The sequence below is a fragment of the Lactuca sativa genome, chromosome 5 (assembly GCF_002870075.4).
Source record: "Lactuca sativa cultivar Salinas chromosome 5, Lsat_Salinas_v11, whole genome shotgun sequence".
NCBI lineage: Eukaryota > Viridiplantae > Streptophyta > Magnoliopsida > Asterales > Asteraceae > Lactuca > Lactuca sativa.
This window is the reverse complement of record NC_056627.2, coordinates 175,731,112-175,754,934: the sequence shown is the minus strand read 5'-3', so window position 1 is coordinate 175,754,934 and position 23,823 is coordinate 175,731,112. Positions and strand designations below refer to the sequence as shown.

At 30.1% G+C, this 23,823-nt stretch overlaps 4 protein-coding genes across 5 annotated transcripts; 2 read left to right on the top strand and 2 right to left on the bottom strand.

The window, feature by feature from the left end:
* Positions 1 to 565: 565 nt before the first annotated feature.
* LOC111888622 (uncharacterized) lies at positions 566 to 6,093 on the bottom strand. The gene is made up of 18 exons (XM_023884748.2): positions 5,937 to 6,093; positions 4,661 to 4,733; positions 4,441 to 4,484; positions 4,292 to 4,334; positions 3,975 to 4,181; positions 3,579 to 3,701; positions 3,099 to 3,185; positions 2,908 to 2,952; positions 2,584 to 2,663; positions 2,200 to 2,264; positions 2,033 to 2,099; positions 1,826 to 1,939; positions 1,659 to 1,732; positions 1,405 to 1,502; positions 1,246 to 1,305; positions 1,090 to 1,158; positions 942 to 995; positions 566 to 849 (listed from the first exon to the last, which is right to left on the bottom strand). The coding sequence occupies exons 1-18, from the start codon at positions 6,026 to 6,028 to the stop codon at positions 772 to 774; spliced, it is 1,473 nt and encodes a 490-aa protein (XP_023740516.1). The 5' UTR covers positions 6,029 to 6,093; the 3' UTR covers positions 566 to 771.
* Positions 6,094 to 9,679: 3,586 nt separating this feature from the next.
* Positions 9,680 to 15,636, top strand: LOC111888623 (beta-1,3-galactosyltransferase 7). Of its 2 annotated transcripts, none has more exons than XM_023884749.3 (11): positions 9,680 to 9,928; positions 10,123 to 10,213; positions 10,299 to 10,345; positions 10,691 to 10,935; positions 11,293 to 11,356; positions 11,665 to 11,737; positions 12,099 to 12,219; positions 12,972 to 13,059; positions 13,298 to 13,423; positions 14,325 to 14,434; positions 15,256 to 15,636. In XM_023884749.3, the coding sequence occupies exons 1-11, from the start codon at positions 9,831 to 9,833 to the stop codon at positions 15,402 to 15,404; spliced, it is 1,212 nt and encodes a 403-aa protein (XP_023740517.1). In that variant the 5' UTR covers positions 9,680 to 9,830; the 3' UTR covers positions 15,405 to 15,636. The 2 variants fall into 2 exon arrangements, with proteins under 2 accessions (XP_023740517.1, XP_023740518.1); XM_023884750.3 differs by having other exon boundaries at positions 9,682 to 9,928; positions 10,700 to 10,935; positions 15,256 to 15,553.
* A 661-nt stretch (positions 15,637 to 16,297) lies between these two features.
* On the bottom strand, positions 16,298 to 20,184 carry LOC111888627 (uncharacterized). Its single transcript, XM_052771794.1, has 8 exons — positions 20,030 to 20,184; positions 18,951 to 18,954; positions 18,345 to 18,836; positions 17,941 to 18,178; positions 17,549 to 17,644; positions 17,433 to 17,471; positions 16,999 to 17,336; positions 16,298 to 16,876 (listed from the first exon to the last, which is right to left on the bottom strand). The coding sequence occupies exons 1-8, from the start codon at positions 20,182 to 20,184 to the stop codon at positions 16,298 to 16,300; spliced, it is 1,941 nt and encodes a 646-aa protein (XP_052627754.1).
* Positions 20,185 to 20,214: 30 nt separating this feature from the next.
* LOC128134261 (uncharacterized) lies at positions 20,215 to 23,823 on the top strand. Its single transcript, XM_052771793.1, has 3 exons — positions 20,215 to 20,880; positions 21,752 to 21,846; positions 23,757 to 23,823. The coding sequence occupies exons 1-3, from the start codon at positions 20,215 to 20,217 to the stop codon at positions 23,821 to 23,823; spliced, it is 828 nt and encodes a 275-aa protein (XP_052627753.1).

Below are 23,823 nucleotides of genomic sequence, written 5' to 3'. Positions count from 1 at the left end.
TTATTACTTGTGAATGGATGGATATATTGGACTTTTCATGTTTTGCATGTTTCTATCCAAGTTGGAAACTTAGAACCATAATGTTCTGAATTTTGAAGTTTGAAGCTCAATTCTTTTGTGAATTTTCTGTATACTTACCTGATATAAATTACATGGTTATGGTTACCATCTTGTTAAGGGAAAAACAATCTAATATAGGATTATGATCCTGACAAGTTTATGTTGTATTATAGTAAATGTAAATATGTTTTTTTATTCCAACTAATATAAATCATACGTGATTTTTATCTTGATGTTTAAAATAGTTCACCAAAATCAATATGTTCTCTTAGGACATATAACTGTACTATAATATAAACTTTAAACAAACATATGACACAAAAATAACTACACCCTCAAATAAAATAACAACAATCTTTTATAAGATTTATAATAGGGAAACTTTTAGAAAAGCCATTATATTTGTAGTATTTTTTTTTTCTTTTTTTGACACCCCTAAATGGAGCTTAAAGACATATTTTTCCAGAAGAACACCAACCGATCTTCTACATCCTAGACATTCAACTTTATAACAAACACATCATTTATTATTATCTAAACATAAAGTTTATTTTATGTCATCAACAAACACAAGTTATCAATTTCAAATCTATTTTTAGGAGATTAAGAAAATGTTGAGAAACCCTTCAAAAAGGTTCATTCACATGTTGCTAAAATAAAGAAAAAAAAACATGTTTTATGTTGATCCATGTATATGATATCCGTGTTAAATCATTCATCCATGCTCACTTGTATACTTGTGGTCGATGATTTCTTTCTCATTGTCCAAAATGCTGAAAAATAGTGATTCTACAAATGCAATTAAGAAATGTCATATGAACACAAAATACAAAAGAAAAAAAAAAGATAAAAAAGTATAAAAATTGGGGTGAGAAACTTACTTGCATCATTGCTTTGGGATTTGTAGTGTATGTTGTTTCAATAGTTTTCTCTACCTACTCCCCAAAACATAAAACCATTATTAATTTTTCTTTTTTTAATTCCAGCATCAAATATTCATAAAACGATAAAAGGGGAGAAGCGTTTAACCTCCAATTCAAATCCATAATTGATTGCGACCCTTTTCACATCTTCCAAACTTAACTCAACTGACATTTCCTGGTTTTCAAAAGGTAATACATAGATATTATAAAAACTAGAACCAATCAACAATATATTTATATAAAAAAAAAAAGAGATGCTTACATCATCTTGACCATAAACATCTGCAAAGTGATAGAGTAGGGGACCCAAATTTATCCACACCTGGCAATAAGTAAAAAATAAAGTAGATAATGAGAGAAAAATGCAATTTGGGGTATAAATATTTGATGAGAGAAAACAAGTGAAGTACTTAATACTTACTCCCCCTTGTTTAAGAATTTTTGAGATGATTTCAATGTATTCAACAATATTGTGTGCTGTATCAAGGAAGAAGCAAGTTACAACTGAATCCCAAGCTCCTGCAATACCCATAAAAAAAAAAAGGTTTATTTATTATTTGTGTTTCAAGTGAAATATTTTTACAATGAATTGCAAAACATGAATCATGAAATTTTAAAAAAATAAAAAAGAAGAGTGAATGAGCTTTTGTGTTTGCTATTATATTTATATCATACCTACTTGACTTGGGTCACTGTATACTTCAACAAAGTCCCCACCACACATGGAAAAACCTTCTGTAATCCCTGCACTGTCGCCAAAAATAAACAAATAAATTTCGAGGGATTTTTTTTTTAAAAAAAAAAGAAAAAGAAAAAAGAAACTCATAAGGAAAAATGATTACCTTGCAGGATGAATATCTGGGATTGAAACTGGACGAAGCTGATCAGAATCAGATAATGAGTTGCAGTTGCTGTGAATCCATGGATGAATAGTCCATTCCCCTATAACCTGAGTCCTAAAAAAAAAATAAAGATTTATAAATAAGTTGATATGAACAGGTGTAATGAAATTAAAAATGTTGGAGAAAATGTAAAACAAGGAATCATACTGATTGAGAATAAAACTTGAACAGATCATCATGTAGTAGGAAAATTCATTTCCTTGACTTACAAAACCTGTATAGCATTTCAAAACATGTTAGCATTATTAATAAAAAGTGAAATTATTAATATTGTATTAGAAATAATCACAAGAATAAACAAATAAAATGCATACCAAGACATGAAATTTCCAAGGCCAGTCTTCCTAATCCAGCTCCTGGAACTAGACATGTTGGAGGGCTACAAAGATGATGATGAATTGATGATGATGATGATGATGATGATGATGATGATGATGAAACTCAGTTTTTCAGATATGTATCCATGAAATGAGATATCAGGAGATAAAAATTCTACCATATGATTGAAAGAAAAAAAAGAGTTTATATTTGGTATGATGTAATTATGGAAGGAATGGAATGGAATGGCTAATTCCATTGAAATGAAATAAAGTTTGTTTTTGTTTTGAAAGAATCTGATTATTCCTTACATTTTGTTCATTGTTTTGTTTTTTTTTTTACAATCTATCATGAATGGAATGAAAAAATTATGTAATTACCTTTCTTTATTAATGTTAGGGAAATGGCGTTTAAGCTCTTCAAGAATAGGCCCATAACATTGTTCTCTTTCCTTCTGCCCCTGTGCTTACACATTAAATAAATAAATAATAAATAAATAAGCAATTATGTTCTTGTTTTTTTTTTCCACTTTTGTGTTATCGTATTGATACAAAATGAATGTAAAACATTGTATACATATATTAGAGAAGATAAGATTAGAATTAGATAAAGAATCAGTATAGGCCCTGTTTTGTTACAAAAGACGTAAATGCCCTTCTAGTCCTCATTATTGAAAACAACCCTATAAAAAAAATCTGAGGTACCTCAGTAGCCCAGTCTCTGACAATATTCCTGATGACACATCGAACCTGAAAATTGCACAAAAAAAAAAACTTGTTTCAGATAGATGTTCTCATGTTAATCATGTTGATTTCTAATTACATAAATCTAAAAAAATGGGGCATGCTTTTTAAAAAAAAAAAAAAAAAAAAAAAAAAAGGAAGAAGAATTATACCTTGTCAACATCCACTAGAGGAACATGGAAATGTGGCATTGAATCTAACCTATCAGGGGATTCAGATTCATGAGGAACAGATGATATCTGAAAATAAGAGACAAAAACAATATCATATCAACATATAACTGGGAATCAACAAAGGGCTAAATGCAATGTACTTTCATTTTTTTTATTAAAGTAGAGTGCTTTCATATTTTTTTTCATATTAAGGGATTGTAATTTGAAAAATCTACCTATTTCAACATTGTACTTTCCATTTTATTTTTATTACGACATTATATTTTGAGATTTTTACATGTTTATAGCAATGAAAATTGCTTTGTATTCGGATGTTATTGCTTTAATTGCCTTATTGGATAAAAAATTTAAAGTAGAATCTCATAAAAGAAAGAAAGTAAAGTCGAATGCGGATATTTCAATGTCTAGTAAGAAATATCAAAAAGTTTTTTTTTTAAAAGAATAAAAGTAAACACTCACATCCTTGTTGGAATCAAAAAGTTCCTGATTCTTGACATCTGTAATATTATCGCATCCATCATTATGAGTGTTTGTTGTGCATTCATTTGCAGATTCTGGATCACAACAATTTTCATTCTTCTCCTGAAATTATATCATCAATATCAATACAAAAAGAAGCAACAAAAGAATGAGAGATTAACAAGTTCATAACAGCTATTCAAGAAAAGAATTTGTTGTTTAATGCAAGAAATAACAATGTACTTCATTGATATATTTTTATAGCACCCTACTTTTATTTCTTCCTATTATAACATTATACTTTAAAGAAGCCACCAATTACAAGAATATCATTAAAAAAAAACAAATAATTGAAATATGAAAGTACGTTGCTATTTCTTACAAAATAACATGTACCTCATGCCCACTGCAAACTTCACCACATATTGCAGGATTTGGTCTTCCACTTACTGAAGCCGATTCACAAGCACATGGATCCCTATCCCCTGAGTGATGATGATGATGATGATCATGATCATGATGATGGCCACATGAACCATCATCATCATCCAGATGTTCACAAGTTTCATCATCTTGGCTCATATCAACAGGAGGCTCAAATGCCTGAAAAAACAATTATTTGTCAAAAACCTATCAAAAGCAAAACATAATAACAAAAGCCATAATTGGAGAAGGAAGAGTTAAAGAACAATTAGAGATCCAGATAACATTACCTTTAGCATTTCAAAAATGAAAAAGGTGTTCTTTGAGATACACCTGCAAAAGTTAAAAGGGAACTAATTAAAGATTTTTAAAAAAATAGTAAACTTATGGTCATATATTCATATTAATAAAAATTTAAAAGTTTCAGATTTATAAATACCGTCTCAGTTTTTGATATTTTAAAGGAAGATGTGCCAAATGAGCCTGTAAAAGATTAAAAGAAATGGTAAACTATATTCAAATATTCAATTGTGCCTATACATTTCATAATTTTGTGTGTATTTGACATATTCGATAATCTATAAGAGATGTTTGACTTCCACAAGATTATGTGTTTCATGTGTTGACTTAGGATTTTAGTTAATGAAAACAAAGGGCACCTTGTGAGACACTGGAAGCCTTCTAAAAGATCTCTCATATCTTTTCACATCCTCCTCTGCAGCCTCAGGGTAACTGCATAAATAAAAAAATAAAGATTTAATCACTACATATAAAAATTAAGTGGCTACATCAATAAATCTTTGAAAGTACAAGTGCTTTTCTATATTTTTCCCTCTAAAAGTAACAGCCTCAATTCATGAAGAGGGAATTTTTAGTTCTAATGGTGATATGTTTCTTTAGTATCAACTTTGCAGATCAAAATTACTAAAGTGCCTCCAAATGACTCATCACTTCTCAATATTTATTTAAGTTCTCAAATATTCCTGAAGGTATTGTTTCTTTTTAGGTTAAATGCAAGAAATGGCAACTTATTTCCATTGATTTGCTTATTATAGCATCCTACTTCCATTATTTCCTATTACAAGTTTACAACATTGTAGTATGTAAAAACCACCCAATTATAACATTATCATCCAAACATAAAGAAATTTTCACTGCTAAACTGGAGAGCTTTTTCAGAGTATAATGTCCTAGTAAAAAACAATAAAAGTGCTATAATTGGGTATTTTTTCAAAGTAGTGAAGTACAATGCCTAAATAAGAAAGGAAATCAAGCATCCCCTCGGAAAAAATCAATATAGTAAGTAAAATTAGGTAGTGAATGATCAGTATTCATGAGAAATGAGCAACGTTATCTCTTGATCTTGAACCTATTACTCTTCATCAATGTACAATCTTCTCTTCAACTTTGGTTAAATATTTAATGAAATCTCCTTTCTTTGGCCAATGTAAAGACATATACACATAGAGCAAATACAAAAAAGCTTGGTCCTAAAAATGTATTAAAGTTCATATCAATGTCCACTTCGTTTTTAGATCCCATCAATAATTTTCACATTAATGGTATACTTTAAAATGCACCAAACTGATAGCATTGCCAAAAATACAAAGAATATAACAAAAGTGCATCAACAACAACAACCACAACCATTTAATCCTAAATCAGAAGAGATTGATCATACTAGAATCCTAAATAAACTTAACCAAACTACATACTACGAGCAATTATCGAGTCAAAAGGCCAAACAGACAGTTTACAGCAAAAATAATTAAGTAACTTGATTTTTTATGCAATTCAAGCCAATTCAATTCTTCTGTACTACAACGCTACACTCAAATAAAATAAATAATGGAACTTCAACTATTCGATTAGCTAAGTAATTTAAACATGCAATCAACAAATTGAACATGGATAAACAATACGAAATGGAATTACTTGAGGTAGGCGGAGATGATGCGCCTAAGTGATTTGACTTCTAGGGCTTCTTCGTACTTCCTCCGGCGAAGTTCTTCGTCGCTGTTAGACATATTTGTTTTTCTGGAGTTTGATGAAATAAACAGTGAACAGTTTAGCGGCGAATAATCTTAAACAGATGGGTTGAAACTTGAAACCGGTTCTAGATGGGCCTCTTTCTTTGAATCCTTTGGTCGTTGTAGTTATTGGGCCGGGCCTGTAGTATTTGGCTATAGCATTCGTGGCCTTTTCTGTTATTTAGATAAAATATGTTTTACTGATTTATAGTTTTATACTATATAGGTGTTATATTTTATATGGATTAAATAAATTTTTAAATAAAAAATTTATCTATTTTTTTTATTTAATGAGTTGTTTGAGTTGGTGATATATGGTATTTTTTTTCTTTTTGGTTTGTGTTTTGAAATTAATTAGATTTTTTTAAATCAACAATTTAAAAAGAATGTTTGGTACATAAAAGCTCGTAAAATGATATTTTCTCACCAATAAAAAGGAGTTTCCAATAATTCATTGTATTTGACTTTTTAAAAATATTTTATCTCTTATTGAAATTAAATGACAATATCATCATTTAAACTCTCTCATGCTTCTGAAAAAACTATGTATTATATCATTATAGGTCAACTTTTTATTTACTTATTTATTTATTTCTTTCCAACTCTTTTATATTATAGTTGATATATGTCGTTTGAATCGGTAAATATTTTTATTTCGTTCAAATTTAAAGATGAATTCATTATTTAGTAATTTATTCGGTATTGAAGAAAAACATATTTTTCTCTAGACAAATATTACTATTTATACAACTTTTTAATCTATACATGACATAACAAGAAAAAAAATCCCCCATGAATCTGATACTTATATGGAATATTGATATTAACATGTTTAGGAAATACAGTATTTGTATAAAAATATAAAGATGTATAAGTGGTTTAAGGGTTTTAGAGATATCTTTATGATATTTTCTTATAACTTTTAGTTGATAAAGTTAAGAAAAAGGTTATGGAAATATAGTTCTCAATAAGATAAAAATTTAGTCACAAACTTTGAAAAAAGAAAGAAAGAATAATAATCGACAAAGTGTTAAAAATAAATTATTGACTGTTATTTTTTAAGTTTACAATCATCGATGTTTTTTTTTTCGGTTTCTTTCTATTTCATAAAAATATAATTTATACCTTGTTTTGAATCTTTCATTATGTGCAACACTGTGAGTCTGTGACATACAAATTATTAAATGATAGCGATTTGAGGACACGTGGAATGTGTGATAAGAAGCATGAAAGAGACATGTAAAATAAGAATATAGCATTTATGATGGGCATAAACTTTTTCCAATAGCTGTTCGTGGTCCTTGTTATTTAGGAAATGCATCATTGCCCTTATACTTTTATAAATTGATTTGATCCACTTAATATTTTATCTTGCCTTATGAATTGTGTCGGTCTTCTTCAAAACAACAAATGAAAACTTTATTGAACACCCAAAACGTGAGACAAATATTAAATATTAAATATATCATTTGACATATACATTTTATATTTTTCAAGTTAGAAAATAAATTTTACAATGATATTATATAGTTTGTCGGATCAAAAAGTATGTGGGAGAGCAGTATCAAGAATGTTGAAAAGCTACCATCAACCACTAAGTTAAAGGTTTGATCTTTCTAAGAATAGAAATATTAGAGGTGACAATTGTGTCGTGTCGTGTCGAAACACTAAACGGGTTGAAAGTGCTTGACTCTAACCCAACCCATTTAATTAACGTGTCGTGTTCGTGTCGGGTTTCGGGTTAGGGCTATACCTTGAAATATGTCGTGTCATGTGAGGTTAAAAGATTAAACATGTTGAAAGAGTAGGAGTTAGGTAAGCGGAAAGGAAAAACTTATAGTTTGGAGGCAGAATAGATGAAGTCATAGCAAGTTCATATGACAAAATTAAAAGAGTGGAAGTTGGAGAGACGGATAAAAAGGTCGCGAGGATGTGAGAGTGGTGAAAGAAACTGGGTAGTTTGGGAGAGAATGGAAAAACTGAAATTAAGTTTTGATCTAGACGGCTAAGTCATTTCAACATTACAAAACGACTCAATTCGAAGGTTTTCTTTTACTTATGGTTTTGGTTTTGTATCTTTCTAGTTTATTTAAATAATTCAAAAAATATGCATATAAATAAACGGGTCATATTCGAGTTGAAATTCTTAACTCTAACCTTACCTGTTTAATTTTCGTGTCGTGTCATGTCAACCCGTTTATTTAAACGGGTTGAAATATCTTACCCAAACCCGTTTATTTCGTGTCGGGTTTCATGTCGTGTCAATTTTTACCACCTCTAAGAAATATACATTTAAAAAGTAATTAAATGAGACATCTATCTACGTCCATATAACTTATTTGAAAGATATATAAATAGTTTAATTCATTTCTTTTGTGTTTCAATTATATATCATCTAATTAAATTATATATTAAATGGATATTAGAATAATAAAAATCAAAAAAAAAAAAAAAAAAAAAAAAAAAAAAAAAAAAAACATGTAATAAGATACATGCATTCCATCAACTTGAGTTCATATTAGATCTAGATGAACTACCAAAAAAAAAAAGACAAATAATAATAATAAATAAACCAAAAAATTAAACAAATCTAAATAAATTCAATTTATTTTAAATTTAGGTTAGGCTATGATTTTGCATAAAATTAGCCTCCAACTATGAAAAATTGAAAACTTTTGGAAATACAATCTTTCAACCAAATTGAGAACTAGTTGTTTTAGACAAGCCCACTTAAACATAAGTATTCATGATCTTAGACCTTAGTTGTGAGCCACGTATGTTATACGGTTTGGATAAAACAAAAAATTAAATATGAAGATTTAAAAAAAAAACTATTTAAAACTGAAATTTTAGATTTGAAATTCAAAATTTAAAATTTAAATATAAAAGGAAACATATTAAATACAATATATGAGTAGTAATACTATAATTTATTAATTATTTTCAATTTAGGCAATTATTAATTGAGGTGTAAATGTGATGTGTTAATTAAGAAAAAATGAAAAATGAGAAATTGACACATAGAAAATACATTTATTAAAAAATACTAGAAAATGACATGTGTACAAGTTAATGAGAGAGTGACATTTGACAAAACTATTTTCATTTATTAGAAAGACTAGGTGTGAGACATGTGTATTACGCAGGTTGATTTAAAAAAAATTAAACATTAATGTGTAAATAGAAAATATTTTTTAATATACAACTTTAAATAAAGAAAGAAATAAACGTATTTATATATATATATATATATATATATATATATATATATATATATATATATATATATGATATTTAATACTTTACATATATAAATATATGACTTTAATTTTAAAAATTGAAACAAACCAAAAATTGACAAATAAATAATATTAATTTCAAAAATACCACAAAATGACATATGTTAAAACTCATGAAAGATTGACATATGAAAAGAAAAAAAAAAAAACTTTCGTTTATCGAAAAGGATTCGAATATTGAACCTCTAAATAAATGTTAAATCACATGTATATTGTTTCTGTAAAAGAAAAAAAAAATGATGATCAAAATACAATTGTAAGGACTAAAATTGTAATTTAACAAACTACCAAACATCGACATCTTCATTCCAACTACAATTTGGCAATTTCACTGAAACGAAGAGGTGTAGTTTGTCCACATTTTGACCATAAATTCAAATCTAAACAGCTTGACTTCTGTAACCTACGTTTCTCCGTTTCGCATATATGTATACTTCAAAAAGACCACGACTTTCCATGCCTCAATCTCTCTCTCTAAATTTACGCGCGAAGAAGAGAACATGAAGAACAACCGAACCGGAGGAGGGAAAGTATCACCTAAATGGATTATCATTTTCAGCATCTTCAGTTTCGTCCTTGGCATGCTCTTTACAAACAGGTATGTGTGTTGTCTGTTTCGTGAAATCGAAACTGAATTTGGGTTTTCCAGTAACGATCTTACGAAACCCATTTGATCGGTGCTGTTATTGTTTATGGGATTTTGTAATTTTGATTGAAGTCGGTTGCTGAACAACAATTAATTTGGAATCGAATCCTTTTGCTTCTTTAATCTCTGGTTTTGACTAATTTTAGGGTGTGGGATCCAATTGAATCCGATGGGAGGATCATGAGGCGGAAAGAACAAGAGACAAAATTCGTCACCGATGATTGTATAACAAACAAGGTTTTTGCTCACCTTGGCTTACATGATTATAGATTCTCTGTGGGTTTATTAATTTGAGGTAGTTCTTCGTGGGTTTTTGTTTCAGGATAATGATCTACTGGGAGAAGTTCATAAAACCCAACAAGCAATCCAGTGAGTACTTTCTTTTCTACGAATTAATCGTTGCTCTATCTATGTGTGGTTGTTTTAATAATGTGGAGTATTGATCATTTCTCTTGTAAGTTATAGATGAAGAATTATAGATTCAAAATGTAGGAATGTAGTAATTGCTCTTTTTTGGATTGTGATAGGAAGAAATTAAAGTGGGATGATATAATAAACAAATCAATAGAAGTACATTGCTGTTACTTGCATTTAATCCAATGACCTTTTTATTTGAATTTACAAGATAATGATTTGTTCAAATGGTGATAAAATCACTTTATAATAATACACACATAAATAGGTGTTGGAATTTAATTTGTTGGATTCTTGGAGGTCTAATAGGTCACTAGGAAACTCGATTTCAGAGCTGAAATTGGAGCTCCCAAGCAATCAGAATTCATCCAAAGAAGTGAAAGATGATAATTTGATTTCTAATAAGACAAAGAAAGTTGAAGTTGAAGTTGAAGTTGAAGACAAGATTGAGAGAAGGAAAAAGGCGTTTATGGTTATTGGGATCAACACTGCTTTTAGTAGTAGAAGGAGACGTGATTCGATTAGGGAAACATGGATGCCTAGGGGTAATGCTCTCTATAGTCACTTCATATACTACTTTTTCCTATCTCTAAGGCTTTGTTCGTACTTGATATCTCATATGTGCAAAAAGACGTAAATACCCTCCTCATCATCACCATCAACAATAGCCCTAGAAAACTTGTCATCCCGTGTAACAAATGTTGGAGTGGACTTAAATAAATAAGCTTTCTAAAGGTACTTGTGATGATGAGGGCATTCATGTCTTTTGAACAGACGAGAGATCAAGAGCAAGTTCATGTTCCACCATTTGCAATTTTTGTCCCTTTGACAACAATTTGGTTCAATGGGGTCTAATGTCTTTTTTCCTTAAAATACTTGAATTTTTGTTGTTTGACTTTCAGGCGAAAAGCTACTTCAACTCGAGAAGGAAAAGGGTATTGTTGTCCGTTTCATGATTGGCCATAGGTAACCTTCTTTTTTCTTTTTTATTGCATATGTTTATTTATTTGGAGCAATGTTTTTCCCTATGAATGTAGTGACCAATTGGTAATATTTGATATTTTGACATTTGTTACATAATATGATTTAATTACCGAAGAAGGTAGTTTAGTGGCTAAATTGATAAAATGGTGAAAATTTCATGTGCTTTTTTGTATTTTGCCCATATAGCTAATTTGACTCCTAAAAGTCAAACATTGACCGTTTATAGTAATTCAAGTTATCTAACCCAATTTCTATTCGTTTTTTAATTTTTAATTTTTATTCATTTGCAGTGCGACATCTAAAAGCATTCTAGATCGAGCCATCGACTCTGAAGAAGCTCAACATAAAGATTTCTTTAGGCTTGTAAGAAAATGTTTCTTTTTTATTCTAACCAAGTGTTTCTTCACATAAACTTTTGTCGAGATAAATGATGTTTAAAAAATATTTGAGAAAATCACAACACACTTGGAAAATGGAAGAAAAAATGTTAAATGAGAGCAAACTTAGAAAAAAGTTAGGACTTAATATGAGTTAATGGGAATATCTCCTTTTTTCCTGACTTTCTCTATTAAGTTGTTCTTTATGTACTAAGTCAAAAAAGCAACACTCATATATAACCTTATCCAATTATGTCATGTTAACATTAAGTAAAAAAGAAACAAGATCTAAAGACTAAATCAAAATACACGAGTAATATTTGGTTTTGCATAATCTTTTGTCATAGGAACATGTTGAAGGGTATCATGAATTGACTGCTAAAACACGCATATTCTTTTCTACTGCATTTGCCAAATGGGATGCAAAGTTTTATGTCAAAGTGGATGATGATGTTCATGTCAATCTTGGTATGTTTTTCTCTACTTTAAAAAAAAAAAAAAAAAAAAAAAAAAAAAAAAAAAAAAAAAAAATTCATTTTGGGGTGTTTTATGAAAATTTCAACATTTTTGTTTTTTGAATGGTTTGGAGTATCTTCAACCCTTTATTGATTTAGCAACTTTACTATCTTCTATAGTGATTCAATCATTATACTATTTTTGACTTCTAAAAAAACCCTTTTTCTTCTAAAATTACTTTCACCATTTTATCGATTTAGCCACTTACCTATTTTTCTATGATTATTATAATAATAGTTTAGTCATTATAGTGCCTTACTTTCATTCCTTCTATTACAACATATTTCTTACTAAGGCATTGCACTTTGAACAAACTACCCAATTATTGCATTGAAAATTATACTTTCAACTTTTTTCAATTAAGGACATTATACTTTGAAAATTTTATGTAATTATTCCTTGCTTTTATATTTGGATTACATACATTGCTATAAGGTGATAAAATTTTCAAAGTAAATGTTGTAATTGAAAGAAATGAAAGTAGAATGCATTTAACCATATCAATTACAAAAAGTATTCTAAAATAATCGTCCGATTTTTTTGAGCCTGCTTCTTTTTTAGCTAAAGTTTTTAGTTTTACCTATTTGACCTCTTATTTGTTAAGTTGACCTATTTTTTACATAAAAGTGTTGCTTATAAATTATAATCGTTAATTTTTCAATGTAAATGTGAATTTGATAATTTTGAATAAAATTTTGACTCAGGCATGTTAGCTACAACTCTTGGAAGATATCAGTCAAAACAGAGAGTGTACACAGGGTGTATGAAATCCGGGCCTGTTCTCTCCCAAAAGTAATTCATTTCCATTCTTTCTAATTTTTTTTATTAAAAGACCAAAATACCCTCATTCTATATTTTAAAATTTTAAAAGACAAACATTCCATTACTATAAAAAAAAGCTTAGAGATTATACTATACAACTTTTATTCATATTCCAAACACCTTCTTACATTCAAATCCATCAGTCTTCTAGCTTGATGAATAAAAAATATAAAAATTGCATTTTTATATTATTCTTTTTATTGTGTAGGAATGTGAAATACCATGAACCTGAATACTGGAAATTTGGAGAAGAAGGAAATAAATATTTTAGGCATGCAACTGGTCAGATTTATGCCATTTCTAATGATTTAGCTGCGTACATCTCCACCAATCAGTAAGCCCCTGTTTATTTATTTACTTTTATAATTTCAAAAATGATGCTTAAAAAATATTTGAGAAAATGACGGCATACTTGGGGAAAAATGGAAGGAAAAAGTAAATCAGGGTAAATTTATTAAAAGTTAGGACTTAGGCTGTGTTTGGCATACCACAGGTAGCTGATAAGCTAACTTATTTTTTGAGTTTTTCTAAATTGACATGTTTGGCTACCTAAAAAGTAGTTGATAAGCTAGCTTTTTAAAAATCTACTTTGACTAGCTTTTCAGGAGCTTTTTTAAAATTTACCGAATATACCCTTAATTAATTATAGAAAACATATTCTTTTAAATATCCTTTTATGTCATTTTATATCTTCCAGCTAGCTTCTCAGCTAGTTTTTTACCAAACGTCATTTTTTATACGTTGGCTTATAAGCTAGCAGCCAACTTTTCAACTAACATCTAGCTTTTCACCTATCAGCTAGCTTTTCAGCTACCAATTACCTTTTCAGTTAGTCTGCTAAACATAGTCTTAATCAAAAAGAAGCACCCATAAATAGTTTTTATTGGATTAAGTCCCAAAAGTCAACAAGAAACAAAACCCAAGTCTCCATTTTTATTTCTGTAAGTCAAATGTAATACTTTTTCAAAACCGACGTTCATGAAATTCCTTCACATATTTTTATTGTTTCTTTTGTAAAATTGGTGTTTTTAAATTAGATTTAAGTTTTATATCGAATATCAAAAACATATATATATATATATATATATATATATATATATATATATATATATATATATATATCATAACGTGAAGTTTAAAACTAGTTTGTTTGACTCCAAAAGTCAAACATGAAGTATAATCATGCTTCTTCATAAATGATAAACCTTAAACAATTTTTAATATAATGTTTTTAGGCCCATTTTGCATAAATTTGCTAATGAAGACGTGTCACTTGGTGCTTGGTTTATTGGTCTTGATGTTGAGCACATTGATGATCGCAATATGTGTTGTGGGACCCCTCCTGGTATGTCCTCTATCTCAGTTCTCAAATAAACATTATTATAATTTACAAATAAATATATACAAATTAATGATATATTTAAATACATAAATTATAAGCAAACAACATTACTTTAAAGATAAAAGACCACTTTCATTTATTAAATAAACATTATTAATTTTATTATAATTTGCAAAGAAAATATTTAAAAAAAAAACAAACAAAATATTCAAATATGCAAATTATAAATTTTGAATTAACAAATGCCTAAACTAAAAATTGTAAGTTTACAAAAATGCATCGTTTATATAAACAATTAAAAATTTACAAACGACGTATTTAAATAAATATAACAAACAAACAAGTTACAAGATTTTTAAAAATTACCAAAAAAAATAAAATCTGGTAGAACCAATCTTGCTCCAGTCTAACTAATCTGATCTGAACTGGCCTCTTTTTTTTATCTAAAAACTATTAATTTATCATGATTTACAAACAAAAAATATACAAAAGGAATACTTAAATACTTACATTATAAATTGTAAGCAAACATAATCTTTAAAATAAAGCTTGTTAAATTTACGAATATGGTTTATATGTATTAATTACTATAAATTTGCAAATGAAGTAGTTCATAAAAAAAACAACCATCATTACAAGAGTCATTAAAATTACAAAAGTTAGATTAAAACCCGGTTCTGTAACATGTAAACTATAAACAAACCGAATACTTAAATTAAAAATTGTACAAGCCACAAAAAACGCATCGTTTACATTAATTATTAGATTTATTCTTTTTAATTTATGTTATAAATTTGATTCTAAAATGATTTGAATTGACATAGATTGCGAATGGAAGGCAGAAGCGGGTAACGTATGCATTGCATCATTCGATTGGAGTTGCAGTGGAATTTGTCGTTCGGTTGAAAGACTCAAAGATGTTCACAAAAGATGTGGTGAAGATCCCGCAGCTCTTTGGAATGCACAATATTGAAAATATAACAAATTATGCTTAAATCAGTTAGTTAGAGTGAAATATGATGAGATCCGATTTTCTGTAACGTTTATCTTGTGTGCTAATACGCCTTTACTTATACAACAAATATATAATGTTGCAGAAAAAGAAAGCAAAAATTTTGGTTAGATAGTGGTGCAAAACATTTAGTTGGATCGCTATTTGTTTATATATGATTCAAGAAATAGGAGCAAACGATTTGTTTGATAAATTTGGGGCGAATTTCATACTTTGAAACTGTTGTGGTAATATTTGGGCATCTTCAACGCGTGCGTTTATGGAGTTAGAATTCTCCAATCCAAAACATTACGAAATTCAAAACTACACCATTTATGGAGTTGAAATGCTCCAATTATATATCCCTTACCTGTTATTATCCACATGTCATGGATAGTAACTTGAAGTATTGTTTATAATAGTAAAGTAGCATCTTTTAACACACATGGTGTTTTGGCTTATGCCTGCTTTTACTTTAGTTGGGTGATGGGAGTTTTACTCCTTACATCTATTTTTTTTTTCTTTTAAGGCGTGAACACTGTCCCAATCTTTCATAGTCTTAATGTGGCGTAAGATGGTTTACAGACGGCTACAAGGGAGAGAGAAGAAGTCTCTCTCTCTCTCTCTCTCTCTCTCTCTCTCTCTCTCTCTCTCTCCATGTAAACAACATCATGGTGTTGGTGGAATAGTGTTGTGATTAGATGACCAAAACCTCTGTGACAGCCAGTGGTGAATCTAGAACCAAAAACCACGTGGTTCCTTATGTAAATAAAATTAAAAAAAATATATATGAAAGTGTAAAAATACTAGTGGTGGCGGATCGGGTTGTATGACTAAAATATTTAAACATCCGTTCAATAGATATAATAAAGTTATTACAATTGAACCCTACGAGGTCTTATATCTTGAAACATATTCACAATTGCGTCATTATCGATATCTTTTAAAACATTTTTTTCAATATACGACACTAAACTATCACTCAAAAATTGATCACTCATTTTGTTACGTATATCGGTCTTTATCAACTTCATTGCTGAAAATGCGTGTTCCACACTTGCTGTTGCTACGGGTAAGATCCATGCAAATTTCACAAGAAGGTAAATCTTAGGAAATATTATATGCTTCTTTTCTTCGACCATCTTTTTGGCAAGGTCTCCAATGCTCTTCAAATCAGCAAATCGCTCATCTTCTTGCACATCTTTAATGTAATTTCCAAGTTCCACTTCAAGAACTCGAAGATAATATTTTGTTGGATACTCTTCCGGATAAAGTGTAGCCATTTTCATTATCTTTTCTAAATCAAAGGTTTTGAAAGATTCACTTGGGCACAAACAAGCAATACAAAGAAGTAAATTTGAGTTTACTTCATTAAAGTGATTGTTCAGCTCTTGAAGTTGCATATCAATCACCTCCTTAAATACATCAACTTGATAATGGTGCAAGTTGTTAACCTTAAAAAAATATATACATACATACATACATATATATATATATATATATATATATATATATATATATACACATATTAATAACTTGATCAAGGTGTTAATTGGAAATAACAAACATTACTAACCTGTGAACCTCTGCGACGACTGTATCCATTAAAATAGTCATATTCTAAATCCACGACTTTAACTTCGTTTTTAGCACAAAACAAAGTCACTTTCTCTAAAAGTGGGCCCCATCCTACATCTCTAATTTCTTGAATTGCTTTTTTTGAGCTACTTACTTGATTCATAGCATTTACGATATCTTGGTCTTTTCTTTGTAGTATTGTATTCAAATGATCCGTCACTCCCAAGATATCAACCATAAAATGTAGACAAAACACAAAATCAAATGATTTTAACCACTTTAAGATGCGAATTGTTTCAGCTCTATGATCACGATCACTATCAAATTCACCAAGGTCTTAAAGTACATCACAAATGGAAGCATATATGGTTTGGATATTTAATAAAGATGCAAAGTGAGAACCCCATCGAGTATCAGACGGTCGTTTAATACCGACTTCTTGATTCAAACCGGTACCACTCTGAAGCTCACCTAAAATAAACCACATAAGAAACGGATTAGCCGAATAAATAGCATAAACAAATAAAAATAAACCACATAAAGCATACCTTCTGCCAATGCTGCCATAACTTTATCTGCTTGTTTTTTTCTTAACTTATCTCGTCTTTTGTAAGAAGATCCAATAATATTTAACAACCGAGAAACTACATCAAAAAAAATCATTAATCTTCGTGTGATTCTTTGCAACAAACACTAGGGCTAACTGTAATTGGTGAGCAAAACAATGAACAAAGTGTGCAGATTTTGTTTCATTCATAAACAAAGTTTTCAATCCATTGAATGCACCACTCATATTACTAGCACCAATCATAGCCTTGTCCTCTAATCCTACTAGGACTCAAATTCTGTTTTGAAAGCATATCATAAATGGTAGCCTTTAGTGACAAAGCTGAAGTGTCATTAACATTTCTAAGGCCAACAAACCTTTCTACAACTTCACCTTTTCTATTTACAAACCGCAAAACCAATGCCATTTGTTCTTTACATGACACATCACGTGACTCGTCTACTAAAACTGCAAAAAAATCATTTCCAAGCTCTCCTATAATAACATTTAAAATTACATCTGAAAATGCTTGCACAATATCTTTCTGAATTTCACCACATTTCATTTGTGCATTTTTTGGGGCATTCTTTAACACAACGCGATCTACAACATCACATCGATCGGCTAACCACTGTAGTAGTTCAAGAAAGTTACCTTTATTATCTGAGTCTTATTTCTTGTTATGACCACAAAATGCTAACCCTTGTCAGAGTAGGAACCTAACACAATCAATTGAAGCATTCAAACGTGTACGATATTCTTTTTCTTGTAAAGTAGTTTGTTTCTCAAAAGCAGACGCGATGGATTGTCTTTGTTTCATCAAACTTTGACACATTTGGACAACAATAGTATGGAGTTCCTTCTTTGTGGTTATCTATTCCTGATTTCCTATTCCAAGCCTTGAATCCAGATTTCACAAAATGATCTGATCCACCTTGATTGGGTATACTTGATTTGAATAGATAACAACATAAACAAAATGCAGCATCCTCTTTTATACTATATTCTAACCAGTATTTATTATCATCAAACCAAGATTGAATAAATCTTCGAGGTTTACCTCCAAAATCATGTGGTGGGAATTTATGATTTAGAGGTTGGAAAGGCCATTTTTGTAAGTATACTCTTCTAATTTCATCTCTTTGGTTTACATGATAAAATTCTATACTCGGTCGTTCAAACGGATCAACGGGTAGTGAGTTTAAATCCACCTTCGTATACTTATGTTGTTGTTCGCTATCTTCTTTCTTTTTATAAAACTTATGCAAAGACATTCTTGATTCTTGATTCTGAAATAGAATTATGAAATTGAATGTTACAACTTACAAGAGTATCAAACTAATAACCATTATCAATATTTTGTTATCAAATCAACAAATAATAAAATCAAAGGCAACATGAACCAAACTGAAAATCGAATCAAAATTCAGTTTGGTTTAATTTGAAAATTAACAAAATCAAATTTTGTGGTTAAAAATTAAATCAAAAAGTTTAAAAGTTTCAAGTCTAAATAAATTGAATGAATATTAATCAAATGATAAGAATGTTAATCAACTAATCAAGACAAGAATTCTGATTAATTACACTTATAAGTTAAATTAAATTCAAATATTAGTCTCACTGGAAATTACGGCTTGCATTTTGTATCAACATCCATATTCCATAAGTGTGTGTTTTTAAATCATTAAATGGAATTGTCAATTAATTACTTAATCAAATTAAATTCAAATTTTGTTGCTAACGTGTTGTGGACCACAACTTTTGTCTTTTGGTGAAGAATTATACAATTATACAAATCAAATAAATGTAATAAATGATAATGAGTCGATCAGAATTCATATAAAGTTACAATTTATAAATTACAAACCTGTTGTAGATGATCACTTGGAAGTTGTCGTTGGGCTCATTGACAGCTGGAGGGAGACGGCGGACGGCGGTGGCAGACAGCCGGCGACTTGGCCGGACGACAGTCGGCGAACGGAGAAGGTAAAAAGCGGTGTCGATTTTTGATCAGGAAACGGTGCAGCAGTTCAGCACAACAGCGAGGGGTATGAGGCTATCAGGAGTGGTAGGGAAAAGACGCGTGGGAGCTGACGTGTCAGCCCCCTTCACGCGTGAACACCGCCCCACCTTCTGGTGGGTGTCTTGTTCCGTGGAGCTGAAGACGGGTGAAGACGATGGATTTGATTGGCTGTTTGTTTTTGACCGTTGCTTTATTGACCGTTTGTAAAAAAAAATTAATTAATTAATTAATTACTAACAATTCTCTATATATATCAACATATATTTTACCTTTCAAACACACACCAAACTTTGAACACAAACAAATATACTCTCATTCAAAAAATACACTTTTCTCCATGGATCCAAACCAAAATAACCCACCCACCCCAAACACCCCAAATACTCCAAATGATCCGTTAGCAAACATTGGCTATATGCAATTGTTATCACCCCCCGTTCAACAACAACCTTTATTTACCAATCTTTCATACCACCCACACTACTACCAAAACCAACCACAACCACAATTTGTTCAAACCCAATTTCAACCCTTTCAACAACAACCTCCTCCGTGTTTTCAGCCCCAAACTTTCCAACAGCCACAACCAAGTTCACAACCATCTCAAGTTCCATTATCGCAATCTCAACCCGTAAACCTCGACGATGAAGACGACGACGAACGGGTTCAAGAAACACAACCAAGTCGTAGAAGGCAAAAAAAAATCCAAAGATTCAACAAAGAAGAAAAACACCCAATGGACCGAGGAGGAGGCGACTTTAGCTAAAGCTTGGATTGCCATATCACAAGACGGGGATGTCGCCAACGCGCAATCGGGACATAGCTTTTGGAATCGTATTTTAGACCACTTCCATGCGTTATTGGGAAGGCAAACGAGCCGGACATATGATTCAGTCAATGCTAAATGGCACGATCTTAGAGCAACGTGTACCAAATTTAACGACGTATTTGACAATTTAAAAAATATGCATCGAAGTGGTAGCAACGATTTCAACATTTTGTCAACGGCGTTGCACCAATACAAAATTACCAACAATGGTAAACCTTTTGGCAACCAAAAAGCGTGGGAAGTTTGTCGCAATGGCCCAAAATGGGTCCTTTATCCGGAAACGGCGCATTCGGGATCTACCACCGGTTCCAACAAAAGGCCGAGAACGTCCGAGTCGGAGATCGGTGCTAACCTCGACCTCAATGATGAGTTCGACGCCACCGAGGGGGAGGGTCCATCGGACGTCCATCTTCGTCGACCACCGGGTAGTGACAAAGCGAGAAAGGGGGCTTCATCTAGCGGAAAATCAACCAACGAGGACGTATTAGCGGAGAAAATCGAAAAAACTCTACATTTTTTAGAAAAAAAAATTTGATTCAACGGAGGAGCAATGCCGGCGACAATTGGCACTCACCAATCTTCAAATCGTAAATACAGTGCCGCAACCCAATCTCGACCCGGAAAATTTAAGGGTCTTTATGAAAATTCAACAAGGAGTTCTCCACCAATATCGCAACTAGATTTGATGTTTTTTAATAATTTAGGTTTAATTTTCTAAGTATGGATTATGTTTTTTTTAGTATTTTAGTTTTAATTTTCTATGTTTTAAATTATGTAATATGGTTTTAATTAATATAAAATATGTTATTTATAAAATGTTATTTATAAAATATGTTATTTATTTAATATTTTATTTATTTAACAAAATGGTAAAAAAATAAAAAAATAATATAAAAGTGAATGTTGTTAGTGGTGACCATTTCCATAGTGGAGTGGGTTGGTGGTGAAGGTGACGTGGCGCATAGGTGGCGCCACTTTTCCGGTGACTTTGTAGTGACCACTCCATATAGCCTGAGCGTCGTTCCGTTTCTATTTTCCTTTCCTTTTGTTTTTTTTTAATAATTGGATTGGGCTATTGATTAGTGAAAGTGGGGTAAGATGTTGGGCTGTTAAATATAAAATATATGGGCTGATGATAAATTTTTTTTACCAAAAATAATTAGGTAGGTCTTTTTATAAAAATTAGGTAGTTCTTATTTTTTTTTTTGTATATATTCTTGTTCTATTAAAAAAAAAGGTAGGTCCTAGGACCTACCTTACCATATGCTAACTACGCCCTCATGAGTCGATCAAAATTCATATAAAGTTACAATTTATAAATTACAAACCTGTTGTAAATGATCACTTGGAAGCTGTCGCTGGGCTCATTGACGGCTGGAGGGAGACGGCGGCCGGCGGTGGTAGACAGCCGGCGACTTGGCCGGACGACAGTCGGCAAACGGAGAAGGTAAAAAGCGGTGTCGATTTTTTATCAGGAAACGGTGCAGCAGTTCAGCACAGCAGCGAGGGGTATGAGCGTCGTTCCATTTCTATTTTCCTTTCCTTTTGTTTTTTTTTTAATAATTGGATTGGACTATTGATTAGTGAAAGTGGGGTAAGATATTGGGCTGTTAAATATAAAATATATGGGCTGATGATAAATTTTTTTTTTACCAAAAATAATTAGGTAGGTCTTTTTATAAAAATTAGGTAGTTCCTATTTTTTTGTATATATTCTTGTTCTGTTAAAAAAAAGGTAGGTCCTAGGACCTACCTTATCATATGCTAACTACGCCCCTGGTGACAGCTTATCCGTCGACCATGCTCACGAGCCTAAGTTGTGTTTTTTTTTTTTATCATACTAGGGGAGGGGCAGCTTATCCGTCGACCATGCCCACAAGCCTAAGTTGTGTTTTTTTTATCATACTATGAAGATGAAGATAAAAAATGTTTGGTGGAACTATTTATCTTTTATATTTATAACTAAACGAAAATAGACTTGATGTTTGATTTCCTAGTAATTATGTTTTACATTATATTATAGGGTTTGGGAGAGTGTTTGAGATTTCATTTGAAGTTAAAAATGATTTTTGTCAAAAAGACTTTATTGACTTATGAAGGTAGAAAAATGAGTTTTTAAAAAATTGTTTGGATTAACTTTTTATTGATAAAAGGCAGTAAATCAATAAGTTAAAAAGTGTTTGACTCTTAAAATTGTTTGTTGTTTGTTTTTTATCCTAATAAGTTACAAGTCATTTTAAAAAGTCATAATTTATTACTTCTTGAAAACTTTTTTTAAAAGTTTAAACAAAAAAGAGTTTTAAAAGTCCTTATTAGATATTCAAACACTTTATTAATTTATTGACTTTTCAAAGAAGTCAATAAGTTAATAAAGAGTTTTTAGATGAACACTCAAACATCCTGCCGGATGTCTTTTAAAATATGAATTTTTCAAATAACCAATAAGTTAAAAAAAAAAAAAAAAGGTGTTTTGTAAACACTAATATTTTAGAAAAAAAAACATACTTTTTCCAAAAACGAAAAATTCATGACTTTTACAAAAGGTTAATAAAACACTTTAAAAATTCTCCCAAACATTCCCTAAGTAGAATGTTTTAGTATTTATTATTTTTACAATAGCACCTCATAAGTTTATATTTACAACTACTTTAATTTTATTATTATATTTAAATTTTAAATGACTAATACATACAGATTATTTACTTTATTTCAACCCAAACTGTTTTTACGAGTTTTGTCCAATTTTGTTTTTTATAATTTCTTTTCAACTTTGTTTATATATGATTTTAAAAAATTAGTTTTTTATTTATAAAATTGCTTTTTTACAACCTAGGTTGTGATTCATTTTTACAAAATTGTTTTTTATGAAGTTTTTTACAACTCTTTTTGAATATTCGTTTTATGAATGTTTTTCAAGATTTTTTCATTTTTATATAATTTCTACATTTTTAATAAATTTATTTTCATGTATTGAAGGATGTAAAACATATTTGTTTTAGACATATTAATTTGCTTCAAACTGGAGGTGCACTTTTACGTATAATTAGACATAATCTACTATAAATTGTCTTACTTATTGCAACATTTTTCATCGGGTCTATTTTTTTTTTCAATCAAACTGCATCAAGTACCATAATTATGGTGGAAAATAGCATTATACTTTGCAATTCGCTTACATGATGACACTCATAATACACAAAACGTACATGAAAATACATTAGTATTTCTTTTATTTTCCTCTATTAATGACATGATATAAATTTTAAATTGATTTGTGTCCATGTTAAGGTTTTAAGGATGAAAAAACCATTAAGAATCTTGTTAACTTTGTTAAACATTTCATTTAGTATTCATTAGGTTTTCCTTATGCAAAGATGAGGTGACGGTGAAAGAAGTTGATATGTCAGGTTTGGATGGATTGTAA

Bases quoted from the DNA above. Each gene is read 5' to 3' on its own strand.
- LOC111888622 (XM_023884748.2), bottom strand. From the start codon at position 6,028: ATGTCTAACAGCGACGAAGAACTTCGCCGGAGGAAGTACGAAGAAGCC. The intron at 4,734-5,936 runs GTAATTCCATTT...TTATTTATGCAG, and splicing joins ATCATCTCCGCCTACCTCAA to TTACCCTGAGGCTGCAGAGG. The intron at 2,265-2,583 runs GTAATTACATAA...TCATCTTTGTAG, and splicing joins CCTAACATTAATAAAGAAAG to CCCTCCAACATGTCTAGTTC.
- LOC111888623 (XM_023884749.3), top strand. From the start codon at position 9,831: ATGAAGAACAACCGAACCGGAGGAGGGAAAGTATCACCTAAATGGATT. The intron at 10,214-10,298 runs GTTTTTGCTCAC...TTTTTGTTTCAG, and splicing joins ATGATTGTATAACAAACAAG to GATAATGATCTACTGGGAGA. The intron at 13,060-13,297 runs GTAATTCATTTC...TTTATTGTGTAG, and splicing joins GGGCCTGTTCTCTCCCAAAA to GAATGTGAAATACCATGAAC.
- LOC111888627 (XM_052771794.1), bottom strand. From the start codon at position 20,184: ATGGAACTTGAGATGGTTGTGAACTTGGTTGTGGCTGTTGGAAAGTTT. The intron at 18,179-18,344 runs GTCTGCTTTTGA...GAACTACTACAG, and splicing joins AAACAAAGACAATCCATCGC to TGGTTAGCCGATCGATGTGA. The intron at 17,645-17,940 runs GTGAAGTTGTAG...TTTTTGATGTAG, and splicing joins GCGGTTTGTAAATAGAAAAG to TTTCTCGGTTGTTAAATATT.
- LOC128134261 (XM_052771793.1), top strand. From the start codon at position 20,215: ATGAAGACGACGACGAACGGGTTCAAGAAACACAACCAAGTCGTAGAA. The intron at 20,881-21,751 runs GTATTAGCGGAG...ATCACTTGGAAG, and splicing joins GAAAATCAACCAACGAGGAC to CTGTCGCTGGGCTCATTGAC. The intron at 21,847-23,756 runs GTAAAAAGCGGT...AGTATTCATTAG, and splicing joins ACAGTCGGCAAACGGAGAAG to GTTTTCCTTATGCAAAGATG.